At 48.7% G+C, this 22,063-nt stretch overlaps 1 protein-coding gene and 1 long non-coding RNA gene across 4 annotated transcripts; both read left to right on the top strand.

Moving 5' to 3' along the window:
• The first annotated feature begins 3,853 nt into the window (after nucleotides 1–3,853).
• On the top strand, nucleotides 3,854–5,558 carry LOC120647023. Of its 3 annotated transcripts, XR_005664659.1 has the most exons (4): nucleotides 3,854–4,107; nucleotides 4,211–4,286; nucleotides 4,360–4,414; nucleotides 5,242–5,558. It is a non-coding gene; the product is annotated as an uncharacterized LOC120647023 (long non-coding RNA). The 3 variants fall into 3 exon arrangements; XR_005664658.1 differs by having other exon boundaries at nucleotides 4,211–4,414; XR_005664657.1 differs by having other exon boundaries at nucleotides 4,211–5,558.
• A 1,522-nt stretch (nucleotides 5,559–7,080) lies between these two features.
• LOC120648877 (NDR1/HIN1-like protein 13) lies at nucleotides 7,081–8,085 on the top strand. The gene has a single exon (XM_039925517.1). The coding sequence runs from the start codon at nucleotides 7,113–7,115 to the stop codon at nucleotides 7,917–7,919; it is 807 nt and encodes a 268-aa protein (XP_039781451.1). The 5' UTR covers nucleotides 7,081–7,112; the 3' UTR covers nucleotides 7,920–8,085.
• The last annotated feature ends 13,978 nt before the right edge of the window (nucleotides 8,086–22,063 follow it).

The raw sequence follows: 22,063 nt of genomic DNA, 5'->3' as shown, positions 1-22,063 counted from the left end.
GACGTTGGTTATCATACTGTATTTTGAAGCTTGTTTTCAACTCTAAATTACTTTCCGCTGCGTTGAACTCTGAGGTTTGAATTGTAAAACTAGCTTGTAACCACTTTTTGTAGTTTAAGTTGGTACTTCTGTTTTAAACTCGGGTTGTAAATGGCTTCGAACGCTTTTGTTGTCGGTAATCATCTGTGCTCGTCTTTTGGCGAGAGTTCCTGTGTAATCAATCCTGGTTAAAGCAGGTGGTCTGAGTGTGCTGGTTGAGTGCAGTAATTCTGGTTTAAGGTTAAGTGTCAATTATTGCACTTGATTGGTATTATTTGGACTTACCGTCGAAGGAATATCCCCCCCGGGGATTCCTTACCGTCGAAGGAAATCAATTTCGAGGCCTTACTGATCAGGGGTTCGAAGCCTGGCCCGTCGAGGGTTCGACAGGCGCCCCAGATCGCCAGAGTCAGGGACTGCATGGATGTGCCATACAAGCTACCCTCGAACACGGAGTTCGAGACATCCTGCGCAGTATTCAAGGCCAGTCGAGGGTGCCTAGCAGGGGGATCCCATCGAGGGAGAGCACCGAGCCCTCGGACCCTATCGAATGGGTCCGAGCTCCGCCTAGCGAACCTTTGCGAGCGCTTTATGTGACGTGTCCACGGACCACAAGCCGACCCCTATCGAATGGGACACGGACGTCCACTTGAACCACCCGATAACAGCTCATTGAAGCAGCCATAGCTCGCGGCCCGGTCATGGGTAGCATGGTGCGCTTCACCCCTCCTCCCTGCGGAAGGGCGACGAGGGTCGTAATAAAAGTCGAGGGTCCCCTGAACGCCTTCACGTAGGCCAGGGCTCGGGGTCTCCTCGCACACCGCGGCTCAGGCCGCACCCTCGAATGGATCGACAACCGTCGATTGTGAAATTCCACATGTTTAGCCAAAACCCCCACTCTTAACGCGCGCCTGCCAGATGATTCAACAGGACTCCCAGTCGCTGCGCCAGCACGAAAAATGCCAAGGCCGGCTGAAAAAGACGCTGGACGGCCACCCCAGTTAAGCAACCATGCAGAGCGACGTTTATAGCCCTTGGACGAGTGCAAGCACTCCTCCAAGGCCTCGGGGTTACACCCGCGGATGCGCTGATGCACCCCCACGGAGGAATCTCACACATTCGAGGAGCAGAGCCCTCTGCAGACCAGCTCGATCGCCCCCATCAGCACAAATGGAGACATCCCCAGCGGCTAAGCCATGGTGCTCGAGGCGACTATGATCTGCATAGACAACTCGGAGTGGCCTCCTCGTTGCTTCTCCAACGAGAAACCTCTACTTTGGATCAATCTCCTCTGACAACGCTCTCCGGAGCACCGTCGCGCCCCCGCCGGGCAGACTAAGATACCCACGGTCAGCGCCCGAGTCACGCCCACGAAGGGTTAAGTCTCCGCAGGGCTGATGCTCACCCCTACAAAGGCTCGGGGGCTACTGTCGGGTACCATGATTAGGGGCACCCTAATTAGGGGACTAAATCACCCTAAAAATGCAAAACACGACCCACGAAGGCCTACAACCTCTTTCTAAATCCGGAGAAAAGGAAAGGACTCAAAGAAGCCCAATCCACGACCCGTGTACACAGTGCGGCCCCTCCGAGCCCCCTCGAACCCGCGGGGCAATCTCCGCCTCGCTCGAGGGCCTCCTGCCGGGACCCTCAACAAGCGCCTCACGTTTCCGCTTCGCTCAAGGGTAGTGAGCCTACCCTCGAGAGAGCGTACTGACTCCGCCTCGCTCGAGGGTAAGGAGCCTACCCTCAGTGGAGCGGATCGTCTCCGCCTCGCTCGAGGCCACCCCTCGAAGGAAGGGACAAACGGCCCTTCCGCTCGCTCGCCCGCCGTACTGAGGTATTAAATGCCAACCACTCCTCCGCAGCGCCCGGGTCAGACGACGTCAGGCCGCCATTCCCCACAGTGGCTGTGACCGGAGTCCCGTCCGCCAGCTCCGGTCACTGCTCCGCCATCCCTGGCGCTGCGGCGACACTATGGGAAGCTGCGATGCTGTGCAAGATGTGCTCGGCACTGCTCCAACCAATGTGCTGCCAACTCCCTGTACTTCTCTCGTGCTTTTCCTCCGCAGGAACCCTCGAATGGCGTGGGCGCGACCCTCGGGCGCGGTCCGGACCTTGATCAGATCAAGACCCCCGCCTGCAGGACCCTCAGAGCGCCGCCACGTCGAACGCGGGGAACGGTACTCTCCATAGGAACCACCACGCCGCCCGCTGGAGCTGCCAGGAGGCCGGTGCGATCTCGCAAGGCCAAGGACGACGCCCAGGACAACTACCACGCCAAGCGCCATACCCCACAGTGTACTTTCTACAGTGCTCAACCACTGCACCCCCGCGATTCGGGGAGAAGACGATGACTTCTCCCTTCTCCCGTACATGTACACCGCCCCTCCTTGTGTCTATAAAAGGGGGAGGCGGTCACTGTCCTCTCCATCGGATCTGGACTATTCTACGCACTCAGCGCAACTCACAAGAGCACACACGCTCTTCTGAGCCCTGATATTGGCACTCGCCTCAATCAACTCCTCCACTATCAGAGACCTGGGAGCTTTCCTCCCTCTCTCGCCTCGCTTGTACCCCCTACTACAGTCACCTCGGTGCAAGACAGTACAGTGCCCTCGCACACCCCTTTGCTGGACGTACGGCCCCGCGGCCGGAACCAGAATAAACCGTGCGCCCCCGTATTACCTCTTGCATCAACCATCTGAGATTAGGGACACACAGCAGCATCTAGTTGTGCCAGGCTCCCGGGGTCAAGACACCGACAGATGGAATTGGCCGTTTGTGCTTCTCCGGATTCTCTCCTCGCAGTACAACCAGGGTTTTAAAATCCGACCGGTGACCGGTAACCGCCGGCCTCCGGTTCCGGTATACCAGTCCGGTTTGGCCAGTTACCGGTCGGAACCGGACAAATTCAAATTTAAATTCAAACTTCCCAGTTCAACCGGTTCGTACCGGTATACCGGCCGGTTTGGCCGGTATACCGGCCGGTTTGACTGGTAACCGGTCAAATTCAATTTTTTTTGTTTAAATTCAAATGCCCGCAAAGTATACTAAGGCCATGTTTAGATCTTTACAGTTTTTTGCAAAAAAGCCGTAAACGCATTAAAGTGAAACGGAATCTTGCTAATTTGAAGTACTAAATGAAGTCTATTTACAAAACTTTTTGCATGGATGGGCTGTAAATCGCGAGACGATTCTAATGAGCCTACTTAATCCATGATTTGCAATAGTGATGCTACAGTAACTATCCGCTAATTATTGATTAAACATGGATTAATTAGCATCATTAGATTCGTCTCGCGATTTACAACCCATCTATGCAAAAAGTTTTGCAAATAGACTTCATTTAGTACTTCAAATGCCCTCTTTACATCTTTACACAATTTTGCAAAATGAACTAAACACACCCTAAATAAATGTTTGTATAACATATTTTAGTCTAAATGAACCCTCCAACTCTCTTTTGTACTATTTTTACATTGTATTTATATATTTTTGTATGCACGCCTTTTTGTTTAACTTCAAATCCCCGCAAACTATACTAAATGAACGAATTTTTATGAAAATTTGACACCATTAGATTAGACGCATCTTGAAGTATTTTTAGGATTTTTTTGAGAATTTTTCATTTTATGAATTCAAATTTAAATTTTAAATTTGAACCGGTTTCATACCGGACCCAACCTGAACCGGTTTGACCAAACCGGACCGGTTACCTACGGTTTGGCGAACCTGAGTACAACGCGCTGTCGAGAATCGTAGACATGCAACAATTTTTTGCAACCCCCCCCCCCCCCCCCCCCCCCCCCCCAAGCAGCTGCAGTTACTGCCCACCCGTCGCTTCATCCGTCTACGGCTCGAGCGTGTGCTCCCAGGCGAAGCGGCGACGAAGATCCCCGTTGTAGGGCGCGCTGCGGGGAGGAGGCGGCGGCCATGATCCGTTGCCCGCGCGGGAGGAGGGGGGTTCAGTTTTGGCGCCGCGCTGCCAATTTTTTTCCCGTTCCCCATTGCAGCAGCTATCTCCATTCTTCCCCAACTCCGGCCACCTTCGATTCGCCACCTATGGTGAGTTTCCCTTTGATTCCTCGCAGCCCCGGTCTCCTCTCGCCCTCCTCGACCCATTCCGCCGCTAATCCCGTCGTTTTCCTTGCCGTGTTCGGTCTCCCAGCGGAGCTCTCCCGCCAGTGCCGCCTCTGCTCGCCACGCCGCTTCCTTGCCGCGTGGTCCTCCCGTTCACGCCTCTGGTGAGCGTGGCCTCCTAAGTATTTCCATCTAATTCTTTTGTGAATCATTGAATTGCGTTGGCCTTGTGTGCAGGTCAGGAGGATTACAACAAATTGGGGTTTCGGACTGTACTATTTCTTTACAACAAGTCAGTTTACGTTCGCGTTTCCGGTTGATGTTTGTTTCCTATAGATTCCAGTTACAACACTGCCTAGAACAAATGTGTCCTAGATTTTAATGACAAGTGCCAGGGCTGATAAAATAAGCAAAAGTCCTACTGCAAATTTATTTTGGACCAATCAAGCCATACATATCAATGTGTAGTGATAGGAACTGGTGCTTCTACTTTTGATGCCCTGGCACCCACATTGTATAAGTGAGAAGACACAAGATTAATCTATGCTTAGCATACAAGGTTAACACAGATTAATCTTCAGAAAGTTAGTTCAGCTACAAAAATGGATCAGGCAGCTTACTTATTGAACTGCACATCTTGGTTTCATTGATGTTCAGTTACTGCAAAACACTCCAAAAGTTACTGAATTGTTTTCAACTATTTGTTCTAATTGCCTTTGGTTCAGCAATTATAGGAGGACAATTTAACTATTATTATCTTAGCTTGTCACATCAACTTGTCACTGATTGTTTCCTATACATAAGTAGAAATCTGTCACTACTCACTAAATCATTTCTGAAACCTGTTAGCAGAATGTATGTATATTGATATCATATTGTCATTTTATCATCTGTTTGTGCCTGTCAAGTATGAACTGTGTATGTCTTTTCTTTCCTATCAAGTATGAACTGAGCATGTCATTTTAATCCTGTCAAGTGAGAACTATTTCTTGTCATTTTTATTTTGCATTCAAGTGTCTGAAATGGCCATTGCCATTCTAGTGTTAACTGAATTGGCCACTTGCTTTTGCTTTTGCTCTGTCTCGAGTAAAGATAGACAACTGAATTGGCACATTTCAGGGTTGGTGGCTCATCTGTTGCTGCCGACTGGAGACTGAACATTTTTGACTGGAGACTGAACACTCAGGCAAAGATATATAGACAACTGAACTTGCATCTATTGCAGTCATCTGTTTGTTAGACTCTCTTCCTTTTCAAGTGTTAGCTAGAAATTTATTTGTGAAATGGCTGCATGTATTCATGTGTGGTGGCTATTTACATTCATGTCTGGTGAACTATTTTCATTCATACGTGTATCAATTGAAGAGTGTGAACTGCCAGCTTTGTGAGTATGAACTGAATTATGCCAACTTAACATGCTTTGTGAGCTTTGTGAATTGAATTGTGCCAACTGAATTGAAGTGTCACCTGAACAAATGTATATATTATATACATGCTTATTTTAAGAGTCATACAAATTATTTGAATATATTGTGCATTTTCTCATGTATGCAACAAAATGGCTACAAAGATCAATTATACACTAGATCACCATGAGTTTGTGTGTCAAAGGATGAATTAATCACCTTACAGACAGCTCATTGTACAAGCTGTTTGTTCAGCTGTCTGTTTGTAACAAAAAAACAGCTGCTGTCTGCGCTGTTGTACATGCCTTAAGAGCCCGTATTTCTTGCTTCAGTTTTGGGTCTATCTTAATTTGCCTTGAGAGGTACGACGTCGGTCTTTTTATATGCTCACTCCGGCGACCCTTTACTTAGCACGTGACACCATAATCTTTATTTGCAGGGAAAACTCCTATGCAGTTTTTTTTGTTGTCTTTCCGTGGATAACTCCTGTGCAGTTTCTTCTTCTACGACTTCAACTGAAAACAATAGTCAGCAATAAAAAATAAGTGCTCTGATTTTTTTAGACTCCCTCGAATTTTTTTTGAAACCATGTACGTGAGCTCTTTGACCAACAATTCCTCACGAGGATCTCAAAATGTAAAACGATGCTTACATAGTAAAAGCATAGTCAGCACGTCAAAATTTAACCAAATCCTATCCTAACTGAACAATACGTGCGAGTTTGTAGCACTGAAACTCGAGAGTATATGGAGTTTGATTGAAATGATTTCCGTTGTCCTTATATTTGGCTTGTTTGTTTTCGGCTTATTCTATCTTATTCTCTCACACCGAATACTATTGAATTAGCCGAAATCAAACTATGTTTTTACGGATTTGTGCACAAACTGAGATAAAATTTTGTGCCTTAATAGTAGATAGTTTTCTGGAAACAAATAACCGTGGGGTTTCCTCTGTGGTTGGTAGATTTTCGCAGAATAGTTGTGTGGAACAAAGGCTCTGCTTTTCAAGGATTTGGTGCGTTTTCTCCTGTTTGCATGAGAATCGACCGATTCCAAATCAAGAATGATCTTAGTTTTTTTTTATGGAAGGAATGATCCTAATTACTACTGTTGTACTACTTGCCGTCAAATGTCTGTATTCTTGCCGACTTGCATCAGCGTGTTGTGTCATGGCACAGAATCAGCGTGTTAAACTTGTACTAGCTCGTAAGCCTCGTGAAATTCTGTCAGGCAGCAATGAAGTCCGGAAGCAAGTAAGAGAACCCAAGGGAACGACGGCAACTGCGCAGAGTCCATGAATGATCCGCGCGCAGCCAAGCGGGGTGGTCCGGCGGCGGCGCGACGCCGTTGCAACCGCCGCGCTTGGATTGGAGGATTGGAGGAAGGGGGCCTTCGACCAACAGCCAACAATAGGCGAGTCGTTAAAAAGCGTGTCCCCCCCCCCCCCCCCCCCCCCCCCTGTTTTCCCTCCAAATCGCCCGCGCGGGCACCGCTCCCACCCCCTGATGCGACGCCCTCCATCAGGTCCCTCGCCCCGCCCCGCGCCCGCGCCCGCCCCTCGCCGCCTCCCGTCCCTTCCCCCTACATGGCGGAGAGGGCCCTCCCGCCGGCGTCGCCCGAGCCGGCCTCCTCCGCGGTCTCCACCGCCTTCGGCTCGCCGCTCGAGCCCGTCGCCGCCGCGGCGCCCGCGCACGACACGTACGTCGTGCACGTCCAGAAGGACCAGATATACCGCGTCCCGCCCCCGGAGAACGCGTACCTCGCCGAGCGCTACCGGAACGCCCGCGGCGGCGGCGGCGGCGGCGGCGGGGCGAAGAAGCAGGAGGGCCCCGCGTGCTCCCCGTGCGTGGCGCGCACGCTCGGCGCGGTTCTCGCGGCCGCTCTGCTGCTGGGCGCCGCCGTCGCCATCTCCCTCGTCGTGCTGCGGCCGGGCGTCCCGAGCTTCTCCGTCGACAGGCTCACCGTGCGCAACGAGTCGCGGCCGCCGCCGCGCGCGGACTACGACTTCTTCCTCACGGCGGTGAACCCCAACAAGATGACCGCGCTGTGGTACCGGGCCGGCTCGGCGGTGCTGCTGCAAAAGGGGAGGACGCTGGCCAGGGGCGGCGTGGGGCAGCCGGCCGACGGCGGCGAGGACGTCACGGACTTCAGCATGCTGCTGCGCGGGGTGCCGCGCGACGGCCACACGCCCAGGGCCGTGGACAAGGCGCTCGCCGGATCCAGGGAGCACCTCGCGCTCCAGCTCGACGTGGAGGTCACCGTGCAGGGGCACGTCGGCGCGCTCGGGTTCGGGCAGCGGAGGCTGGCGGTGCGCTGCGAGATCGGCGCCGCCGGGCTGAGCAAGGACGTGCACATCTCGTCGCAGAATTGCAGGAGCAGCTTCGTCAACTGACGATCGTGGAGCCTGGCGGCGCGCGCGGTCCTGCGGCGGCACGCGGAAGCGAACGGGGAGTAAGATCGTGCGCGCGCCCTGGGCATAAAATGTTGTGAAATTATTTAGAATCTTATGTAAAAATTGTGACGAACTGATCATTGGCGCAATGCTGGTCTGCTGTCTTCTGGTAATGATCATCTCATCATCACGAGCGTTATCCGCAACCAGCGGCCGCTGCGGCGATGCGTCGGGGATATTCATTCGTCTCCAAACCCGGCCTTGGGAGTCCATCGTCCCGGCCCAGCCTTGGCGTTGTGCTGGCCGCGGGTGTTGCCCGGCGGCGGCGGCGACGGAGAGAACACAGCAACAGTTTGCTTCTCGGCCAGAACACGCCCACCGATGGGGGCTGCGCGTCGGCGAGGGGCTTGCACGAAAACCATTCTCATTCCAGCCAAGAGGCCCATGCCCAAACGGGCCCGAACTGTGACGACTAGGCAAAAGTCTATTTTACCTCCTCCAACTATCACCAAAGTTTGGTTTTCCTCCTACAACTATAAAACCGGGTATTTCACCTCCCTCAACTTTTCAAACCGTCCATTTTACCTCCCTCGAGCGGTTTTGAAGACTGTTTGCTACAGTAACCGTAGTTTTGTCTTTTTCTTTTTTTAAAAAAAATTTCAGTTGAATCTTTGAAAAATCATAGTAAATTACAAAAAAATCATAAAATAGAAAATCCAATTTTGTTGGACTCCACATGAGTAGATATACGCAGTGAATATATTATATGGTATACTTTAGTACATTTTTTTTACTGTAACTTTAGATATATACTTTTCTGTAATTAATTTATAGCTACAGTTTTCGTCGTCCTATTATGGTGAAATTTTTATGGTGAGCTAATCATTATATGATTGAGCTGTAGTAAAAATTTTATGATTATTAGATCATGTTTGACTGATCTATAGATTTATCTATATAAACTAGATAAATCTATAGAAAAATCTAGACGAATCTATAGATAAATCTATAACTCAGTCATACATGATCTAATAATCATAAAATTTTTACTATAGCTCAATCATATAATGATTAGCCCACCATAAAAATTTCACCATAATGGGACGACGAAAACTGTAGCTATAAATTAATTACAGAAAAGTATATATCTAAAGTTACAGTAAAAAATTGTACCAAAGTATACCATATAATATATTCACTGCGTATATCTACTCATGTGGAGTCCAACAAAATTGGATTTTCTATTTTATGATTTTTTTGTGATTTACTATGATTTTTCAAAGATTCAACTGAAATTTTTTTTAAAAAAGAAAAAGACAAAACTAGGTTACTGTAGCAAACAGTCTTCAAAACCGCTCGAGGGAGGTAAAATGAACGGTTTGAAAAGTTGAGGGAGGTGAAATACCCGGTTTTATAGTTGTAGGAGGAAAACCAAACTTTGGTGATAGTTGGAGGAGGTAAAATAGACTTTTGCCTGACGACTATAGCTAGACTCAGCACAAGGCCCAGTTCTACCTGAGCCCTGTAAACGTTTCCCTGACAGATTCGCGCCCCCGTGTGCAGCATCGTAGGTTTGCAAGCAAAGAAAAGTCTCTTTCCCTTGGACTCCGTGTGCCATGGCAATGCTTCTGTACCGTCGGATGCCCACGGCCCCACGCTCCCATTTTGCGCTGGGGTTACATGCTTGCCAGTCGTTTGTACAATTGTACGTGTGTATGTAACGGCCTGTATTTTTCTCATCAATACCTGTAAAATATCCAAAAACATGAAGCTTTTGAATGTAACCGCAAATTGGAAACATGAAGCTTTTGAATGTAACCTCATTAATACCTTTTCTCTGGAAGTGTTTAAATTATTTCTAAATCTGATGCCTTTCTCGGGCCGAAAGCAGTTCCCTTCTCAAAAGCTTCATGTTTCCAATTTGCGGTTCCCACTCCAGCTGCTGGGGCACTACGCCCAGCCCTGCTCCAGCCCAAACAACAGTTTTTTTTTGATTATGGAAAAAGCAACAGTTAATGCCCCATGCGTAGTACCAGCCGCATATTCAGCACTAGAAAGAAGGCCTGCTCCTGAGCAGTGGCAAGCAACTCCGATCCTTTCAACGCAACCCAAGCAGTAGCGAGCATGGTTGCGGAGGACGGCCTGCTCCTGAGCAGTGGCAGATCGACTTGCTGCAAAGAAGAGACTGGGGGCACACCACAACCCCAGCAAGGACGGCAAATATTGTTCTCACGAATGCCCAGAGGAGGTGGAGCAGGTGCTGTGTTCATCGTAATACTGAACACTAGTGAATACTGAAACAGATAAACAGTTGGCGAAGCTGAACACGGCGATGTCCCGTGATCTTTCCCTCTACTCATAGTAGTTTTACGTCAAAGGAAAAACACTTAGTAGAGCGCAGGTATGAAAACTCATTTGCCCGTTGCTGAATCGACACTTGTCAGGAGATCGCGAGATGAGCCAGGTCAACTATGGGCAGTGTGGTGACTGACAGATACTTGAGCGCTGCCGACATGGCTTTGGGCACTGAATAATATCCCGCGCGCCAGCTCCTCCTGCCGCCCACTCGCCCAGGCCCGTGATTGTGTTAAGGATCAGCATGGCACGCACGCACGCACATGCCTAGTTCAGTGTACCAATCTGCAGGAGCACACAGTTTTTTCAAAGGTAGTAGGGTTCATGCACATTCAGCACTGCTTCACTTTCAGAGTTTCAGGTTCCGATCCATTGTCCATCCATCTTTCTGTAGTGTGCCAATCAGAACCGTCCAGCAACTCATAAATCACAATAATGGTTCTATCCTCTCTTTTCCTCCCTTAGAGTTGCATTAAAACAGCAGTAAGATTGAGTCCAACAGCATGAGGCAATCGCTTTTTTGCCTCGCGCTGGACACTGTGCCTCGACGAGCGCCGCTCCAACAGCAGAGGCAGCGGGCGAAGCATTTTGCTTCGCGAGGAGAGAGGAGAGCCAAAAATGAATCGCCTCTCTCCTCCTACGCATTTCTCCGCGCCCACGGGCGAGCGCGAGCGCGGCGGTGGGCGAGCGGCGCGGGCGCGGGCCGACTGGCCGCGGCGGCGGGCAAGCTCGGGGGCGGACGCGGGCCACGGGCACGACCGGCGGTGTGGCAGAACCGCCTAAATTATCCCGGCTCAAGTGCGCAGGCCATCACCATAAAGGCAACATTAGCTTAAACGCACTTCAAACGGAACAATTTTTGGTCTGTCGGGTAACGTCCCGATACAACCACCGATTCTCGGATCGAACAAGCATACCCCGCACGAAGGCGAGTTCAGAGATATTACAACCATAATTTTACAACACATGCATAGTAATGATTACAAACCAGTAAAAATCATTATTTACAAGGCCAACTTAAGTAAAACAGTTATACAAACCATAACTTAAGTTCAGAGTTTAAAACAGCGGAAGATAAAACATGACTGCTACAACACGTCGCAAAAGGACACCAGGCTAGCCCAAACATGGTATCACTCGTCATAGTTATTGCCGGTCGCAGACGTATCCCACTCTACGGACCAGCCAGGAGGCAACGAGCAAGGGTAGGTTAAGCTAGCGATCTGATCCTCGAAACTCATACCTGAAAAAGGGTTTCAACAGCAAGGCTGAGTATTCTAAAACTCAGCAAGACTTAACCGTCAACGGGTATAAGTAGCCCACTTTACTAGACTATGCAAGGTTTTGTGAAGCTCTAGTTTTCCTTTTGCTGAAAAGCAATAAAGAGTATGTCCTTACTTTCAAGTTTTAGCTTTCAAGATTCTAGTTTGATTAACCATTCTATGTAAGCAACTACTATCCAAACATGGTAGAAATCTAAGCAAACATCAAGATTGATTAAAGTATTGTTGCTCTTCTTACTCTGTGTGGCAAAGAGATCAAGCAGTCTCATTTCATCGTGAGAGGCGGACGATTCTGAATCGAAATTCAACCTTGCAAGGGTAACCTAGTACACACGTCTGGAACACCGTCGGGTCATTCCCAAACAACCGTTGACCTTTCTTTTCGGCTTGTGGATAGGAACACTCTCCCCGACTACAGGGCTCCAAGGTCCACCCTTCTACGAGGTCCACCCTTGTCCCTTGAAGTCGCAGTGTTGCGCAACATAAAAATAAAACCTATCCCTAAGAGAGAGTGTCAGGTATATCCACTCCCCGGTCCAATCGGCTACTAGGCTTGCCGCGTACCATATTGACGGCATGTGGCTAGTACTTTCAAAGACTTAACCAACGCTACCACACACCGCGACCTTAGCAAGTTCATTAACACAGACGGGGTCTCACATGAAGTTATGAAATCGATCACAACCCCGTCCGTCGTTCTTATATTGTTAACAGAAAGTAAACAGGCAATTCCTATAAAGCTCGCGAGTGACAGGCAATCACTCGACTTTTACCGGTCCTATAAGCTTAGCAAGTAGTCGAACTCAAGTCTAGTGTTCAGTACATAGGTTCCTAGGATCATGCATCTAGGGTTTCAATTCAAATCCTAAGAACTGTAAATGCACAAGTAAGTAATACAGTAAATGATATTAATTTGAAATATAGGTTATGTCCGGGGCTTGCCTTCTCGATAGTTGCTAACTATTTCAGCCCTAGGCTCTTCCAAACTTTAGTCCGGGGCTTCAGTTAGTTCAGCAGTGTTTACTTGAGCTTCGAGATCACCTCCGTCAGACTCCGGGATCAGCTCGTACGTCCCGTCCGATAAGGCAGTCGTGTCTATATGTAATGCAAGAACAACATTAAAAACAGACATGGGCAATCGCTTATAGAGTAGTTAAATAACAAATTTAACTACACAAGGCATCATGATCAACAGCACAAGCAAGATATACTAACTTCATAAAATGAGTGGTGTTTGATTCCTATAGCACTTAACTCAAGGTTTGCTAATTAAATCAACCACTCAGATCACAAACAACAATAAATTTACCAAAAAATATCCTAAACAGACCATGAACAGACTAAGCTACCCTGCAAAAATCATGCCAAGATATGTAGCCAATTAAACACAATAATTCTTTCATTCAGATAACACCTAGATAAAAATTGAATTATACAGGTCAAACTAGAGCAAAGTAGAAGCTCAAAATTTAACAGAGGGTCAACACAGAAATAAACTAGCAACAGTGAATTTTTCATGATTTTATCTTTACAGAAATAAATACGAGAAAATAAACAAAACAGACAACAGATTAAAAAGATTTATTTTTAGCCCCTGATCTAGCAACGAACTGAAGCTCAAACTTCCTGGAAAAGATAATATACTCCAGATGAACACTCAGGAATAAATTAAGGATTTATAAAGAAAAGAAACTATTTATCATAAATAAAGTCTATTAAAAAAGGATTAAATCAAATAAATAGCTACACAAGAGAACTGATCATGAATTTTTTATAGAAAAACAAGTGTTACAAGAGTGAACAACCATAAAAGTTTCACTGCAAGACATGGCTTTATACAGTAGTTAAGAAAAAGATGAAAACAACTAACATTTATACACTAGAAACATAAATCAATTTCTACCGCAAAAACTTGCAACTAAAGCCTAACATATTATGGTTCTACTGCATAGATCTCTTCAAGAGGATTCCAAAACATCAAGATTTGCTATTTTACGAATTTTCTACGAATTGATATCGAATTTCAAAGTTCACTGAAAAACATTACAAAGCAGTCCCTAAGGCACTATTCATCTGAGTCTAGGCCTATTCAAATAACCCCCCGGGTTCTCTGGAATTTCAAACCCGAGGTCCCTAGGCCGGGTCAGAGGGGGAGCGCGGGTTTGACCGGCGGTTTTCCGGCGAGGGGCTCACCGGCGGCGAGGGTGGAGGGGTGCGTGAGCTTCACGGGTTCACGGCGCACCTCTAGGTGGTCTAGGGTTGCGGGGAGGGGCTCGGAGGCGGCGGCTCGACGGAGCAGGGCGGCTTGGCGGCGGAGGCAAGCGACGGCGAGGTAGCTCCGGCGAGGATTGGGCGATGGGAAGCGGTCTGGGAGCTGCGCGAGGTCGAGGCGCGGCTAAAGGTGGGGGCTATTGGGGTGGAGCGGGCTTGTGGTGGCGGCTCCGCGGCGGGGTGAGCTCGCCGGGGTTCGGGTGGTGCGGCGGCGGCGTTCCGAGGCGGGGGAGCGAGGGGAGAGCAAAAGGGCGGTAGGAATTGGTTTCTGGGGTATTTGTAGGGCTCGGGCGCTCGCTAGACGAGGACGGCAGCTGCTACAGCTGGCTCTCCACCGCGACGGCGAGGTGGCGGCCGTCGGGGCGGTTCTGGAAGCGGCGGGGCGCGTGGCACGGCCGGGGAGCTCCAGCGCGAGGCAACAGGCGGGGGAGGAGCTCCGGGGCGACGCGTGGGTGACAGCGCGAGGCGAAGTAATGGCCGGGATGGCCGGGAAAGCTTTCCCCGGCGCCGGCGGGGGCGCTGTCGGTGGGCGGCGGCGCAAAACAGAGCAAGGGGGTGGAGGTGGAAGACAAGGGTAGTTTTGCAATTTCCAAAAATTCCAGGGACCCCACTGTAAAACAGCGATAACTTTTAAACCAAAGCTCAAATGGAAAAGTGCCCAACATGAAAGTTGTTCAACTTTTCAAGATCTACAACTTTGATGTTGTGCAAAAATTTATTTGACCAAAGATTCAAGAGCTAAAATTAAAATCATTGAAGGGATTTTGAATTCTAGGAAATTTGTCTTTTTTCAAAGCAAATTCACTTCAAACATAGACTTAAAAGTAAATTTTGCTGCCATGCATTAAATGCACTGAAATTTTGCAAAAACACCCTCCATAAAAGCTATATTCAGAAATAACTAAAGAAAGGACCTTGCATAAAATCATAATTACACATATAACCTTTCATAATTACAAAAAGATCCTTTTTTAAGTAACTCAAGCACATGATGCCTAGCAAACATACACAATTACTGTGCAGACACCTATTTAATTACTGTTCAGACACCCGGGGTGTTACAGGCGGCCCCCTACTTCACCTGCTCCGGCGAGCGGCGGGCACGCTGGCCGGAGCGTCGCGCGGCGAGACAAGCAGCGGCGAGCTTCGATGGCGGCGGCGAGCAGGCGAGGGTGGCGTCCCCTTCTCGGCCTCCCCTGCTCCCCTGCTCGGGTGCGGCGCGGCTCGGCCTCCCCTGCCGCGGCAGGATGGGGAGGAGGCGGCCTCCCGACGGCGGACGGCGAGCAGGAGGAGGGCGGGTTCTTGCGCCAAGAGGTGCTCCACTCTGGGTCTTGGGGCGGCGGCCGCGGCGAAGGCGAAGGCGGCGTACAACGCGCCACGCGCGCCGGTGCGTGGCGTCTCCGACGAGCGGGACGACAAGGTGAGGGCCGTGCCCTCGTCGCCCCCCTGCAACGATCCAGGCCAAGAACGGGGCGGGCTCCTGGCGGGATCCAGCCGGGGCGGCCCTGCGTGGCGGCGCGATGACGAGGAGGACGAGGGCTCCGCACGGCGATGGGCACGATGACGAGGACGACGAGGGGCAGCAGGATGATGATGATGATGAGGAGGAGACAGGTCGAGCTCGAGGCAGCGGATCCGCGGAGGCACCACGGCGGATCGAGCTCGAGACGGCCGAGCTCGACCTCGCGGCGCGGATGGCGGCGGCGAGGTCGGCGGGGTCCTGATGGACTTCCGCTCCTCGCCCTCCCCTGCGCGGCCGGGGCGGAGCGGCCGATTCGAGCTCCGCCGCCACCGAATCGAGCTCCGCCGGCGGATGGGCTGGCCTTCCTCCCCCCCCCCGCGCGGCCTCCCTCTGCTCCTGCGACGGCGGCGGAGCTCCCTCTCCTCCGGCGGAGGGGGCGAGGCGCACCGTCGGACCGTCGGCGCAGACGGTCCGCCACCGGAGGACCAAGACCACCGGGGCCTTCTGCGTTAGCTGTTGGAGACTGTAAAAAATGCGTGGGGAACGCATCCACAGTAGACGATGCAAACGAACGGATGCATGTCCCATTTTGCGTATTGTTGTTGAAGTCAGCCTAAGACGATTCAGATTTCGCATTCGTACTACAGAGTTTTTCCCCCCTTCTGACGTTTGGAGTTCGGCAAGTGACAACCGAACCGAGTAAGTCAATCAGATCAACACTCGCTGGCTCCTACTTCGCCCAGTTCCAGCCACACGCGACTCAGCAAAGTCTACAGTTTGTGCACCAATCTCGCATCAGAAACGCGGTCAACAAAGGAAATGACACCCAAACGGCTTATGGAAATGTAGCATAGCCTTGATAAAAGGCTTCACAAAGCATATGAATACCTGCTTGCTTTACCCGGGTCAACGTTTACCAAGCTAAGCTATACAGTGATATGTCATGATCAAGCCTATCAGCCTAAGTGATTGCATACATTATCCCTAAGAGGGTAGCCTTTTCTTGCCAAGTGAATCTTGTTGTCATGGCCAACTCATGGGTTGGATTGTTGGATGGGTCTCTGAAAACGATCAGGTGCTCTAGCCTAAGAGGGGGGAGGGATGAGAGGAAGCGAACTCTCGACACGAGGATTTATCCCATGGTTCGGATTGCCACAAAGGCGCCCCTACATCCACGTTGTTGAAGCACTCACGAAGAGTATCGCTTCTCGGCAATCAAGTCTCTTCCGTGAACACAATCACGGTCACCTTGATCCCGATCTTCACTAAGGGGGATTGCCCACGAAGGAGGGGTCTCCGTCCCCCGCACAATGTCGTCGACGCCGCTCCACACCAAGCCGGAGGGTCGTTGACTTGCCGGCGAGCCACCAATTGCTCAAGGGGACGGCGCACCGTAATACAAGTGTGGTTAACTCTAGAACCATCCACAAGGATCTCAACCTTGCTTGTTCACTCACTCAAGAGCTAATCTAGCACTCACACTTTACAAAGCTAGTGCTAAAACCTAAGGATATGATCAATGAGCTCTTGTATGGTTTGGAGGTGTTCTTGGGTGTGTGTGTGTGTATGACTTCTAGCAACTCCAGCAAACTCAAAATGGCAAGGGTGAGGCGTATATATAGGCCACCAAGTCTTGTAGCCGTTGCTCCAACGGTCAGCAGAAATCAGCATACCATCGGATGAACCGATGCCTCTGCAAGGGGTGGCGTCGGTTCATCCGGTCACTCTCAGACCTGAAGTAGCCGTTGAGCTTCTGACGCACGGTCTGCAGCACCATCTGTTTAACCGATGATTATGTGTCGGTTAAACCGGTCACTCACAGCACTCAACTAGCCGTTGGACCTCTTTCTCTTCTGCTGACGTCATTACACCGGTGTTATGTTTCGATGCACCACCGGTTCAACCGGTGCTGAAGACTTAGCTCCTGCGTGCTTGACATCGTCTCTAGAACTTAGTACATCAAATGCACCGATGCCTAGCTTGACGCCGTCGGTTCAACCGGTGACCTGACTATCTTGACTTGGTCTTCGCTTGATCTCCATTTGGTGCTCAGACCTGCACCGATGCCAGGGCGTAGGAACTTCCGACAACCATCGGATGGACCGATGCTACATGCATCGGTTCTTCCGGTGCTACTGGTTTCAGTAGAACTCGTCCAATTCAGCGTTTCTTTGAGTTCTTTCTTCGTGTATTTGTTTGTATGGCCTTTTTACTTCATCTCTGGGATCTATAAATATTCACTTAACAAAATCATTAGTTCCATTGATTGTGTTGTCATACGATCACCAAAATCACTCGAAATGGCATAAATGGTGCCATGTTCATTACAATCTCTCCCTCTTTGGAATATTTTTCCTTCTTGGGAACATCTCTCTCTTTGTTGGGAACATGCTTTGCTTTGATCCACATTTCTATCCCTTTGGAATCAAATCACCTAAAAGGTCTTGTACCTAAAAGGTCTTGCAAAACAATATAGCTCAAGAGAAGATTAGTAGCCTAGGGAGTTTGTTTCATGACTCATGATCCAATTGTATGATATCAATGAAGATACCAATTGAAAATTTACTATGGTGGATCACAAAATCACGAAACTTGCATGACATGAGCTAAGCTTTCCACAAGTGTGTGCACAAAAGGATAATGTGAAAGTCAAGTGTACAACTGGATGTTATAACTAGAAAGCTTAGATCATATCATGCACGGAGGTAGCTCTAAAATAATAAGGAATGACAAATATACCGATTGAATGAATTTAGAACTTTGCATACCTCCAAGGGAATACTTTGTTTACCTTGCATGTACCAATTGAAAGTGACTTGCAACCAATTGAAAGTCTTTAAAAAAAGAGCACTTGGTACACTAAGGTTAAGCTAATGTATGAGCACATAGCCTATGAACTTAGATATGAGCATTTAAATTCAATAGAGCATGACTCAATATGCATGAAGCACAATTTATCTAATCACTCTTATAGAGTTGTTTGTTCACATTGAGTGTGAATAACATTTTCTTAGAGTATTAACTCCATCGTGAGACTACAAAAGATAAACTTGCAAACATGTTAGTCTCAAAATCACAACCTATAGGATGAACTCCCCCTAAATATGTGCATTTAGTGTTTGAATCACCAACAAAATATATGCACATAGATTTTGGCACAATTGGGAAGTTTATCATATAACTTGTGTTCATGGTACACATATGAAATACATACCTCATGAGATCCATGTATCATGAAGGGTAATTTTGTGTAACTTTCTACACACTTATCAAACCATGTAAATTGCTCATGCGTTAGAATCATGACACAAGCAACCTACCATATATAACACTAGGAGATGCAAAACATGCAAACATCCTAGCAAGAGCAATGGAGCTACATGATGCTTGAATTTAAATCTAGCTACAATTATCTTATGGGGGACTTGGGCAACGAATGTCCAAGTTGTGAGCTTAGCTATTTTGGTTTAAACCTTCACTTTAACTTGTGAGCTAAGCCTCCAAATCCCCCGAAGCTATTCTTGGGCTTCAAATCTCCTTTGGAACCCACACCATTTTAGACCCCTTCATATTGATGTTGTCGGTCGAAACCCACCGGCGAGCAACGACGGGCAACACGAAGAGCCGGGAGGTTGCTGGTGCGCTGGCAGGCACTGCTTCCTCGTCGACGGCCTGCAATTTCCGTCACGCGCCCGGAGAATGTGTGAAAGCCGGGCGTGCCACCTGACCTATACCCGATCAGGAGGGTGTAGACGTGCTCCGAACAGTTTCCTGCATACAAAGACATATGTAAACGTAAGTCCGAGCCGTGGTCGGCTCCCCGGGACGACTCTTGCATCGGCTTTGAAGAGCCGATCGAGTCCCGGTGTCAGACGGGATCTGATTGTATCCGGATATGATAAATAGAGCAAATCACTATAAAACTGCTTCAATCAAGTCTAATTAACCGAAGGAGAAGACCTCCGACTCCTGTTCCAAGAAGAGTCAGAGAAGGACGAGGAAGAAGACCCCTCATCGGACGGAGTCGACTCTTCCTCGGAAGAGGAGATCGACTCCCCCTCCGATGACGAAGAGCCAATGGGCGGAAAGCCCTTCCAGTTCCTCGGGTCCTCCGAGGAGGACAGCGAAGAGGAGGTCAGCGGCGATGACGGCGGCTGGAGCGACTCCGGGTCTGAAGGCGGCAGCAGCGCCTTCAGCAGCGACGACGACGGCAGCGACGACAACGGCAGCGGGGATGTGCCAGCCTGAAGCCCCAAGCGTCGTAGGTACTAGGTACCTACGAACAGTAGTAATACCATAAGGGTAGAATCACAAAGCCGAAGGATTGATTCCTTTGTAAAATCGGCTTTCCCTATAATAAACTTTCCTTTAATGAAATCGAGTTCCGTAAATCTTGTGTGTCTTCATTTACTTTCCCAAAAAGCTGATGGCAACGCATCAGGCTTCCATAAATATCCAAGAGCCGACGAAATTCAAACTAGAAGTAACCCGCACAAGAATAATACTTCCAGTCTGAACCAAACTCGACGAACCCTCAAATTCGAGTGCAATTCGAAAACCAAACTCTACAAATCCGAGCAAGAACTCTCCAGGCAGCCGGAATTCGAACCAGAATCTCCAACAACCAAACCCTAAGTCCACAGATCTGTGACCATGGCGGATTCTGCAGTTCAGACAACAAGCTCTAACGATGCGGCAATCCATGGCCTGAAGGTAATATTTGGCCTAATCTTTTAGTTTTCTTCGGCTCACTAAGCTTCTGAATCTGAAACTCTGAAACATGACACCAAACGCATATTTCTGAACTTCTGAACTTCAGGTGTCAGACATCCTTCTGCCGCATCCCTCGAATCCAAAATCTTTTTGTCTTGGCCCACAAACCCATGAAACCCCCACAGATTTGATCTCTTGTGAAGCAAATAGGATTCCTTTTGTGAGCCAAAACATCGATTTGAACCTCTGGGCCGACTGCTTAAGAGCCTGGCCTAATCCACCTGAAAGCTGGATAACATGGTATAACAGAGTAGCAAAAACCCACATGCCCTTGTGGCAAGATTTGAGCATAGCCGATGCACTTAGCCTATCACTGTCACCCCTTGACAAAGACGAAAATCTTCTGAAAACCATCGGCTATTTCTGGTCTGATGCTCTGAATTATTTCCTTTTTGGTCACGGACCATGACCCCTACTCTGCTAGATGTTGTCATGATCACCGGACTAGACATTAGCTCTCCTAATCCTGCTGCTCACAAAATGGCAGAAGTCCCCTTTAAACTTTCTTCCAAAGTCAACTGCACAAACTGGGTACTTACATGAGTCAGCACATGAAAACAAAAGGTCCAGTGACTGAGAAGGAACACACAGCATTCTTAAATCTTTGGCTAGAGCACTTCTGTGGCCCTTCTTTAGCTCCAACTAAGAACTATCTCCCCTTGGCCTATCACCTGGCCCATGGTAATCACACTGGCCTAGGCAAACTTTTTCTTGGAGAAACATATAGATATCTCCACCTAATGACATCCAATCTGCTCAACCACAAGAAACTGAGAACTGGAGGCCCTTGGTGGTTCATTCAGTTATGGGCACAGCTGTACTTCCAGCATCATATTCCCAACTTCCAAGGCCTGACCAAGAACTCTTTCCCTGATGAGAGTGGCAAACCAATTAGATGCACAAGCTATGGCCAAGCTTTATTCAGTCTCCCCGGCAGTAAACTGAACTCAATAGATGCAGCAAACTGGTTCAGAGTCTTCTACAAAGGACTAGATAATCCCCTCTACTTCCCATTTACTGAATCTGAATCCTTCGAAAACCCAACTGCCTTTAGATTAGATAACTTTGCCGATGACGACAGCACTCGGCATCTGTATTCTTTGATGATTCGACCTAGCTTCCTTCCTGTTGGCATCAGCACCTCTAATAGAATTATCAAGCCAAGCTATGAATCTTACCAGCCAGTCGTAGCAGCTCGGCAAATTGGTCTAGGACAGGTCCCTCCCCACTTCCATATTCACCACTTGGTGGAGAGCAGAGCCGATCTGCCCGATGGTCTCACCAGTTCAAGATGCTACAGCATGTTTGATGACCTCCACATCCCAATACTAGCCGATCTGTTCTTTATCTCTTCATCAATCGGCTTTGATACTTGGTGAAACATGTGGAGAACTCATGTCTTCAAAAAAGCTCTAGGTCCTCGACTGCAGCAAATCGATCCTGAATATGTAATCCTCGAGGAAGAGGTTCTGAATTTGTGCATTTTATTCTTCCTAAGTCCTCTATCCTTTTCTCTTGGCTAATCCTGCTCATCCTGTTAGCAGCAACAAGATGGCCCAGAACCCATGACCAGTACTGGGGAACCATTTCACCTTCTTCCAACTGCTTCTGATGTACTTTTCTGCAAAGGATCACCACCAATGAAGAAAGTGATAATGACTGTCCAGCCAGACTTACTTCAGTCGGCTTTCAAACGAAGACAAACTTCTGCAGTAGTTGCCCCCCGAGTCTTGACCAAGAAAAGGAAGATGATCACCAGGCGAGTGATCAAGAAACCAGTACCAACTTCTCCGAGCCCATCAGAGTCCAACACCAACCAGGTAACTCATCATTCAAGAACTTCTTCTTTATTTCAGACATATATACTCTGGTTAACTGTAATTCTATTTTCAGGATGCAGCTGAAGAAACCTCCAATGCAGAAGGCCTGAATCAACATGAGACAGCTGCAACTCCTGATGCACTGATGGATATAAACGAAGAACAAGCTGATACAGTCGA

This window comes from Panicum virgatum, chromosome 9K (assembly GCF_016808335.1).
Source record: "Panicum virgatum strain AP13 chromosome 9K, P.virgatum_v5, whole genome shotgun sequence".
NCBI lineage: Eukaryota > Viridiplantae > Streptophyta > Magnoliopsida > Poales > Poaceae > Panicum > Panicum virgatum.
This window is presented reverse-complemented; position numbering and strand designations above follow the sequence as displayed.

What these genes read in the sequence shown, in the direction of transcription:
- LOC120648877 (XM_039925517.1), top strand. Translation starts at nt 7,113, where the DNA reads ATGGCGGAGAGGGCCCTCCCGCCGGCGTCGCCCGAGCCGGCCTCCTCC.